Here is a 10602-nt window from a genome sequence, read left to right on the forward strand (position 1 = left end):
GAAAGTAGAAGAGCCCCTGAGTAGAATTGACTATACTTTTACTGTGACACAAAGTATAGACGAGTTTATTTGTGCACACCCCCAGTGGTAGGCTCTAGTAGTACACTTTTGTGACAGAGGAACACACGAATGGACAGAGACCATTTTACTGTAATACAATTAACATTCATAAGGAGGGAATTGTCACTGCCTGGCTGAGAGTCAACAAGGTACAGCTGGCCACAGACTGCAGATGTGGTGTGTGTGTGTGTGTGTGTGTGTGTGTGTGTGTGTGTGTGTGTGTGTGTGTGTGTGTGTGTGTGTGTGTGTGTGTGTGTGTGTGCGTGTGCGTGCGCATCTGCATGTGTGTGTGTGTGTGTATGTGTGTGTGTGTGTGGCGACTGGGGTGGGGGGGGGGTTGTGTACATGTGTGTCTGTGTGTGTGTGTGCGCGTGTGCATCTGCATGTGTGTGTGTGTGTGAGAGAGAGAGAGAGAGAGAGAGAGCAAGAGAGGGAGGCCTCACATTAGATCAAGGCATAGTAGATCAAGGGGTTAAATGTGTACATGTGGGAGTTGCATATGTTCCCATGGGACTGTGTTATCTGTCTCTCCCCAGATAGTATGAGCAGTTAGGGAGTCTTGAGAGCGTCCACCCTTGCAGACTGTCTCTTTTCAGAGTGTCCTAGACTCTCCTGTGATTCAATGGCTCATTGTTATTTCATGAAGCTCTCCAGCCCTCTGAATTTCCTCCATTCAGCCTCCTCATGTTCTCACTGCAGGCGTCCAGGGCTCCTTTCTAAAAGCAAAAGCATGACAGTAACAACCACGGCATGACCTGCCAAGGTCAATACATTCTGAAATCTGCACCCGGACATATTTAAATTGCTTTTGAATGTTCTGTGTGTGTGGGTTCCTATTGCTTGTTCTTACTGTTCGTACTCTTACTATTTTAGTGTGATTCTCATCTAAATATAATCGTCTTCAACATTTTCATCATAATACAGTACAGTGTCAACATGGGGAAGAGCCAGCAGACATGGTTCAAACAGGAAAGTCCTTTAAGTAATGTGTGAGCGCCCCCTGTCAGTTAGAATGAAATTACTTATGCTGTCTTAGTAGCTGTTATTTTGTTTACCATTTTTGTTTTGGTTCATTAAAACCAAAAAATACGATGTGTGCTGGCATATCAATATTGAAGAGAATTTAAATGGAGTAGAATATATTTATTTGAGTGTAGTTTTCCTGTGCAGTTCTGTCTTGAGCCCCTTCAATGGGGAAGCAGAACATTTCTATTGAAGGGTCAATGTAACATCTCTCTCTCTCTCTTCTTTCATTTTCCTCTCCTTGTATGTCATGTTCATCTTCAGGGTTAAGATGTCTGATGGGCAAAGATTCAATTAGAACCTTCAAAGAGTTCCAGATTCAATAGGCGATTGCATAATCCTGCCACAATTGCCAGTCTAGGTTTGGTGTGTGTGTGTGTGTGTTTGTGTGTATGCGCCCACATTTGTTTTGATGTGCGAGACAGATGCCTAAAACCCAAGCTCATTCATTTAGGAATGAGGTTTCCAGGGTAACAATTTGGAGAAAATAAATTGGTTGTTTATTGAGGCCTGAGAAGGTGGAGATCACCTGCTATAGAAAGCCCTAGAAGCCTGCTGGACATATGACGGACATCAGAATCTGGATATCATCCTAATTAGAACAGTCTCTTGACAAGAAGAACATAAAGTCACCTCCAGACCTTCCAGAGATACAGTAGCTAGCAATTAGTAACTAATTGGGCTTCCCAAGGTGTAACCAGTAATAACGCATACAAGACACAAAAACACAAATGACTTGCAAGTTTGGATTTTTATTTATATTACAAGGATATTCTGTGCAAGAGTCTGGTGGGTGAACCTGTACATTATCAACAAAGCGTTATAAATGCAATGTCAACTGGCAAGCAACTCATGACCTGCACAGTTTGGCCATGACTTTGTCAAAAATCGATATATCTCATCAAGATATATGTCATTATGTCATACAGACAGCTCCCACTAGTATACATGTATTGGCTGTATAAGATTACATACACTATGTATATAAAGTGCAAAAGAAATGAAAACGCTTACAGTAAAAGGCATGGCTCTGACGTGGCTCTGACAGGCCCGTGTGCTTGAGTGTGCCCTCCTCCACAGCCATCATCGCTGGGAGGAGGTCAGCCCACACAGGGTCTATGGCCTCCACAGGGCAGCATCTCAAAACTATTGCCCCAAGTTCATCTGCTTATATAACATTAATATATGGTACAATGTATGAACGGGCTATGAATCGGTGCAATATATTGAATTGTACAAATATAATCAGTATGAAACACAGAGAAAAGAAAGTTATGTAGAATTCCACTTTTTACAGTTAAAAATAGACATTTTGTGTACAGCTCCTTCTGTTCCTAACATAGCACCACAGGGTCTCACCTTTCAAGCCTAGAAATATGAAATTACCTGAATCAAAATTTAGCCATTTCTTATTTCAGAGGAATAAGGCATCTCTGTCAATCAAATATAAGAAAATATAAGCACTGTTGGTTACTAGATTACATGCTTTTTATGCAGTTCATAGTTTTTTAAATGTTTGTCTTATAATGTAATAAAAGCAAGTGTATTCAGCGTCACAGTTGAGTCTGGTGGGTTTTACAGAAGAGCAGAGAGATGGAGGGTTCTGTTCTCTCTACACCAACCAATCACCAACATCTGGAGCTCCTTTAGGTCTGCTGGGAACCCTGGGGACAGAGAGAGACCAGGCTTAGGGTCAAAGCATTTTAAAAGCATAGCCGTCACACCAGCCGAAGCCACCGGTTGGACGGTTTCCTCGTGGTCAGTGCCTGTCTGGACTAGCGCTTCTTACAGAGTTGGTTCTCTTGCGTTTCCAGCAGTCTGGGTTCAGACGTTTCTGCTCCTCTGCCAGAGCCTTGGCCTCCATGGTGTACATCCTCCTCTCCTCATTCTTCATCTTCTTCCACTTGTCCCCCAGAATCACGCTGATGGCTCTGAGGACACGGGGTGAAGGGTCAGCAGGAAAAATAAAAAAGACTGAAACTCCAGAATAATTTGATAACATCCGGTTCTTTGAGAATTACCCATATTGTGATGAATGTGTGACATTAGTGTAGTTACTGTACCAATGACTGCAGGCTGAGAGAAGGCCTGTCAATCATTCTGTCAGAACTAACACCACTTTCCACATCCTCCAGGCCTACATATAAGAACAAGCCCAAAGGATATTCCCCAAGTTAACCCCACAAGCCTTCATTTTGAATTTCCTGGGACTGGAATCCTGCCTGTAGTTCAGGGAGAAGCATTCCACCCTTAGAGCTCCTTTCATTTAGTAAACAATCTGTCAGAACAGTACACCCTGTACCACTACACACACACACACACACACACACACACACACACACACACACACACACACACACACACACACACACACACACACACACACACACACACACACACACACACACACACACACAACCCTCATCCCAGCTAGCTCATAATGGAGCCTGGTGTCATTCCCTGGTGAAGAAGTTGTTTGGTTTATAGAGAACACAATGATGGGGTCATTTAATGCCGGAACATTCTAGGCCTGTTTATATGCTAAGATGAGAGTTTAGGCTGGGAAATAGCCACGGGTCTCTAATACAAAACAACAGCATGTTCTGGATGGAACGCTCTGGGGGAACTACACACCTATTATCCTTCCCAGGGTACATCTGGGTGTACTCCACTCTGTACTTCTTGGCAAAGAGCATGAAGGCATTCATTGGGCGCTTGCATTTGGTAGGCGTGGCCGCGGCGGCTGTCCCTGAGGTATTGCTCCTGTTTGATTTGCTGCTGGAGGAGTGGGCGGAGCCAGGGGGCTCCAAGTCCTGTCCCAGTTTGTCACAGTCTGGACTGGCGGCGCCCCCACTAGACTGGGAGGTCCTGCGCTGGCGAGCCATGCTGCTGAGGACATAGACCGCTGACGAGTCCAGAGGGGTGAAGTCATAACTGCCAAGGTAAAAATGGAGAGAGAGAGAGAAGGAGAGAGAGAGAGAGAAGGAGAGGGAGAGAGAGAAGTGAAGTGAAGATTGATTATATCGTGAGTCAAGTGCTTCGTCATAAATGCTATCTCTTCAGACCAGGCTGTATACTCTACCTCCTGAAGGTGTCGAAGACGACAGAGTCATCACAGTTTATGGCGTCTCGGTGACCAGGGGGTAGACACAGATCGCCCACCTGCATCTCATAGCAGGGGATCCCATAATGCACCACGGTAAGGCTCGGGTAAAAGGAGGACCACCCTGCAACCCATGGTAAATGGTAAATGGACTGCACTTATATAGCGCTTTTCCACCTTAGGGGCACTCAAAGCGCTTTACAATGGCCTCTCATTCACCCATTTACACACACATTCACACACCAATGCCGGTAGCTGCCATGCAAGGTGCTAACCTGCTCATTGGGAGCAATTTGGGGTTAGGTGTCTTGCTCAAGGACACTTCGATATGTGGACAGTCGGAGCTGGGATTCGAACCACTGACCCTTCGATCACTGAACGACCCGCTCTACCAACTGAGCTACAGCCGCCCCATGTGCATTGAAATGTAAACAAACACGAGAAAACAATAATTAAGCGGAAGTGTCAAATATGCTATGCCCCTTAAAGTCAGTTAATGTTCAGTTCTCCGTATTAGATGTTTACACTGGAAATGTGTTGTTGTTTACCTTTGTTTTTCACAAAAAAGGGGTGATCCAATCTGCACTCAGATGTTAAAAGGCCGTCTTCTGGTGAACCGGGGTCAAAGGTAAGTTTGAGGACAGCCTGGCCAAAATACACCGTCTCCTCGTGGGCCACTAACTTCAGACCTTCGCAGCCGTAGCTCTGCAAAGCAACACCCAGAGAGAGAGTGACGTCACAGAGGACCCCAGCCTATCATAGCACAGCGTCACTCCCCAGGGAGAGGAAGTGGTTGAGCCCCACCACCAAAGAGCTGCTGGTAGTGAATGTGTCTTCCAGATGTACAGGTACTGCTAAATGGCCTAGTTATATCAGTTATATCAGTTATATCTTACTTGTTACACTATTGCTTTATGAGGCCCCCGAGTTGGATATCTTCACTGAGCTTTAGTTGCATACATCACATAAAGTGGATGAGTTGGATGTCATGGTTAGTAGTGTTGTCACAATACCAAAATTATGACTTCGATACGATACCTGCCCAAAATATCTCGATACCGATACCGAAACGATACCACGGTGAAACTCTAAAACATAAGGAAAAGTAATGGAATAATAGATGACAGAACATGGAACTTTAAATTGTTGGCCTTCTTTAGTGCTCTGTTCAGTCTTTTTGCATCTTTGGGTTCTTTATCATATTTCCTGTAGCTTTCAAACACAGCTGGAAGGGAAGGCTGCCTCGACTGGGTGGTTTGGGATTGTGCTGGCATCTGTTTGTTTGTCTGTGTGGGGAGAAATCAATAAATTATGCCTATGTTGTTGCAAACTGTGAGATAATCAGAAGAACTTGAAAAGTGTATTATTATTATTATTGTTAATTAACCCAGGCCTATTGAAGCATTTTTGATATTCCAAATTATCAGAAGAGATAATTGTCTCACGGTTAACAGTTCTCTCGCTCTAGGAGCTCTAGGAGGTCGGAGAAGGTATTGAATTTTTTTGTCACACGTGCGCTAGGCAGAGAGCTAGGCTTGCAGCCAGGCTGCAGCTATGCTAGCTAAAAGTCTCATGCTACAGATGAAAATTAGCTTCTCTAGCTATCATCTGGTGCAATAAATGTATTGTGCATTCAGACATTCAAACATAAGGTAGGCTAAATATCCTTTGGTTGTATACAGTACTGTAGCCCTTCTCAGTCCTGTTGTCGCATGCTCACTCATGCCAGACAACAGTCCTTTGCCGCTCCATTCACTTCGCCGTCAAAATAAATAGGTGTCGGCCTATTTAGGAGAGGTAGTCTTCTTCTGTGGTGGTGGCGGTCTCTTTGAAGCTTCAAAGCACCGCCACCACCACAGAAGAAGACTACCTCGGAAAAATAAATTCACTCAGACAGAACGCGTCTAAATAAGTTATTTAATGGTAGCGCCGAGGCTTCAAAACCCAGCATTTGTTTAAATAGACCCTTTTGCTTAGGTAAGTGAAGTTTCATGTTTAGTGAGAGAGCGAGGAGAGAGAGACTCGCGGATCTTGGGAGAGAGAAGGGGAGCGCTATAGACTACAAACAAACACGGCTTCACTGTCGCATGAACGCGACTCAATATATACGGCTCTTATTAAAACACTGTCTTTCTTAAAGTATCGATACTTTAAATTTGGGTATTGTACCGTTTTTGACGACACAGTATCGCGGTACATTCCTAGTATCGATACACTGTGCAACACTAATGGTTAGATTAAATAAGTGTTGATGACAAATATGAAAATGCAGAGGATCTGTTCTGATGGCTGTAGTATAAATAGTGGGTGTGATCTTGGGGGGGGGGGGGGGAGTAGCAGAGCACCGTACCTTGTATGAGAAGGACGATGGCACCATTCTCTCATCGTCCGACTCATCGTCAGAACCTCCCAGGTCTTCTGCATCTTGCCATTCCACATTAGGGGCCCTGTGGAAACGCAGGCGTGTCCCTGCAGGTGAAGACAATCGTTGAAAACCGTTCAGACGAATCAAGCAAAAGGTTCTGACACCAAATTAACATCAGAGGTGAACATGAGCAACAACTAACTCAGTCAGATATGTAAATGCAGCGCTTAGGAGCTGCAATACTGTTGTTTAGACAGTAGGGGCTGCTATTTTCCCCAGACCCTACACTATAGATAAGCCAATCGCACTAAGGGAACAAGTCAAGAGAAGTTGAAAATGTAAATAGAGGCTTAACAGGACTGTAGTTATGATATAGTTCTTTGATTACATGTCCATTTTTTTTATCATCTTGTTATCTTGGCTTTTTCCAGAGCAGGCCAGGTAGAGACCTGCTCGAGGCTGCAGAATGGGCGGGCAAATTTGAGCAAGGGAATGAATATGTGTGTGTGTGTGTGTGTGTGTGTGTGTGTGTGTGTGTGTGTGTGTGTGTGTGTGTGTGTGTGTGTTTGTGTGAGTGTGCGTGCGTGCGTGCGTGCGTGCGTGTGCGTTTCCATACCCTTCAAGAAACAATGCCAGGTCGTTGAAGGCCAGGAATGAGACCACCCCATGTCCTCATCATCTGAAAACGATGACATAGAGAAAACCCCGGACTCTGATTCGCTGCTGGCCTGGTTAAGGTAAAAAAATAAATAAAAATAAGCCAGAATCAGAGCTGTCATAGAGAAGGCAACATTCCCATACATTATCATGTACTTAGTAGTTAATAGACGTGTACAGGTATGGTGATAAGGATCATAAGACAGTTGAAGTGAGAGGCTATAGGGTGAGAGTCCTACCCGGATACGCCTGCTGCGCTCCCTAAGGTGACCTCTGGAGGGGTTGGGTGCACTACTTGCCAGTGGGGGCCGCGCATAGGAATGTAAACTATTACTGTTGGCAAAGATGTGGACGGGAGATGATCTAAAGGGAATTAAAAAGGAAAAATAATATCACCTTACCATTACACATTTAGTTTGCACTGAGGGATTGTGTGAGTGTACCGCATGTCTGTGAAGATTGGGGGGCTGACCTCTTGTGGGGGACGTCCTTTAGCAGGGGACTCTGGGGACTAGTGGCGATGTTGGCCAGCTCGGTGAGCCAGTTTGTACGGGGGGAGCTGCCGAGCCCCTGGTGGGAGACCCCGGCCCCCACCTGGAAGAGCACCGGAGACACCTGGTCCTCTTCCACCTCCTGCAGCTCTGGAAGGTCGTCTGGAGCGGACGAGAGATGGGAAACACGAAGGCTTAGACAGAGACCAATGAGAAACATGAAGGCTTAGACAGAGACCAATGAGAAACATGAAGGCTTAGACAGAGACCAATGAGAAACATGAAGGCTTAGACAGAGACCAATGAGAAACATGAAGGCTTAGACAGAGACCAATGAGAAACATGAAGGCTTAGACAGAGACCAATGAGAAACACGAAGGCTTAGACAGAGACCAATGAGACAGCCCCAGTGAACTGTATTTCTTAGTGAACGTCCACTACACAACTAAAAGGGTGATCCAAATGTTTAATTTAGCTTTCATTATTGACGTCACAAAGAGGGAAGTGTCTCCATGTAAAATCATATGAGCCAATAATCTTGTTAAATGCAATTTGAATACTGTATGACTTAGGCCATGTCTGGAATTGCTTGTTCAATGCAGTTAATTGAGTGAGTGAGTGAGTGAGTGAGTGAGTGAGTGAGTCGAGTGACTAGACGACACATGACTAGACTAGAATGTGTACATTAGGTCAGCATAACAGCAGGTTTACCATATTCCATGGGACCTTCACTAGAGGTACATCTGGGTGAGGAGGGCAGTTCCTCGTTGCACTTCAGTCGATCAAAAGAATCATCCATTCTTGTAGCATCCAGCTGGGGGTCCTCTCCTTTCACAGGCAACAGTTCAGTCTTAATTCCCCACATGAATGTCGACTGGCCTGACTAGAATCAGAGATGATACTTCTCAGATGCTAGTAGGACATGTAACATGGTTATGTGGCAGTATTCATTTGGCTGTACAATAAAGGTAATTACATATTGTCAAAGAAAATATAAATGGCAGGAAAAGATCCTTGTTATAGCCTAGCGGCTTATGATTTAGTCACACGCAACCACTGGGCTGTGGACAAATCTCTGTGACAGGGATGCCATGTGACCATGCAGGCCTTGTTTATAAAATTTGAGGACTTCGCGCATGCGCCCAAATACTCATTCATTCACAACTGCGTAACCAGAGAGATCAATAATATAACAAAACATCCATAAGCTTCAACATGGATGCGCTGTTTGATTATTGTAGTTATGTTAAAACGTTGCATTTCTATGATTTGCCACAGGCGACTGTTTAGAAAGATCGGATTCAGAAGACATGAAATAGTATTTTGGTTCAACAAAGTTCAAATAATAAAACACTCAATAAATAGGCTACCTAGTCTAACAATAGGCAGTGAAGTCGGACACATATTGCAAATTCCTATAAATGGAATTCCTTGACGAGAGTCTAACAAAAAACATGCAGATTCGCATAACGAAAGTTTGCGAGAAAAAAAGTATTTCTATGATCTATTTTTAGAATAGGCTACTACATACTCATTTGGAGATGTAGCTGGTTAAAAGACACATGCGTGTTGACTAACACATTTAAAGGCATTTACAAAGACAGAATGAAACCTTGCGACAGGGAGCGCGTCGTGTAAACAAAAGAATGTCAACAAGTTCAGACACGATGCGCACTCGCCCTTTCCTCCCATATGGTCAATGAATGAGAAATAAACGTTTATTATCATGCCCGTCATTTTTGCTTAAAAGTAGATGTTTGATTGCTCAATTTGGTCCCAGAGACGGTTGTCTTTCGTAACAAGGCTTGGCTAGAGCCTTCCCACCGCTGGTATCGAGCTTAGCCTACAACCAAAACAACAAACGTCACAATGAAAAAATCTCTTTAAAAAATGTTGTCATTCTAAATAGATTGAATGTATGACAACAACACTCTTTGTCAAAGCAGACTATGTTGAATAAAGTAATGCACAATGCTTATTTGAGACATACGTTTTAATCTTTGGTTTCTTTGAATCAAGTAGCAAACTTCTGACTTACCAGACCTGTCGCCATCAAGCAACTCTGGTATCGACTCGAGGGGCGGGAATGAAGGCTTCCAAATACGGTCACCTATTGGTCGGTAATAATGTCAGTACGACAATTCTGTAGTTCTGATTGGCGGGTACTGTCGATGGGCCTTGAGAGGGCTGGGTTAGGTTTGTTTATCAAATCCCAATTGGCTGAATGTTCACGCCCGTTATATCCCTGTAACAACAGCTGATTGGCAATAACAGAGATGTAATAATTCCTTTGTTATCAAATTACATGAAGGATCCTATTCATCTATGACGAATAACAAAAATATATCGTATATATTACAATATCTATATAGAGCTATTTTTTGACAAAGGATTGTCAAATGTCATCAGTAGCACTGCCAGGGCAAACAGGCATATGCACTGGTGATTTGAGTAATCTACAGTATGAGACAGATAGAGCTGAATATAAAACAAGTCTTTATTGTAATGAAAGTGAAACATTATTATGCTAATGTTCTACTGACAGTTATTGATAGCACTACCAGCGCAAACTGGGAGTTTCAGGCTACCATTGTTTCAGACAGAAAATTATGTTGAAGTAATTTGATATATCATATTATACCTGTGAAGCTAGATAGGCAAAGGAAATACCGTGGAAAATACAATGAAAAGAACATACTATGCACTTCAAACTCAAGTTGGTTGTGTAATTTAGAGGTAGACAATAAATAGCCATATCAATGTCCTTGGAGAGTGTTACAACTACAACTGCATGTGTTTGACTGGCACAAGAAACAGATCAATAACTCAAAATGAAACACAATGATATAAATTTGACAAAATGTACTCAAAAACACAATGATAGTGTCTAGTGCTGCAATTCA

At 43.5% G+C, this 10602-nt stretch overlaps 1 protein-coding gene across 1 annotated transcript; it reads right to left on the reverse strand.

The window, feature by feature from the left end:
• Positions 1-1809: 1809 nt before the first annotated feature.
• Positions 1810-9746, reverse strand: hbp1 (HMG-box transcription factor 1). The gene is made up of 11 exons (XM_084452517.1): positions 9738-9746; positions 8411-8582; positions 7681-7861; positions 7448-7571; positions 7168-7279; positions 6537-6655; positions 4735-4891; positions 4166-4310; positions 3718-4017; positions 2873-3014; positions 1810-2747 (listed from the first exon to the last, which is right to left on the reverse strand). Exons 2-11 carry the CDS (start codon positions 8562-8564, stop codon positions 2730-2732), a joined length of 1452 nt encoding a protein of 483 aa, XP_084308643.1. The 5' UTR covers positions 8565-8582; positions 9738-9746; the 3' UTR covers positions 1810-2729.
• Positions 9747-10602: the final 856 nt, after the last annotated feature.

Source organism: Borostomias antarcticus (genome assembly GCF_949987555.1).
Source record: "Borostomias antarcticus genome assembly, chromosome: 18".
In the NCBI taxonomy this organism is placed as follows: Eukaryota; Metazoa; Chordata; class Actinopteri; order Stomiiformes; family Stomiidae; genus Borostomias; species Borostomias antarcticus.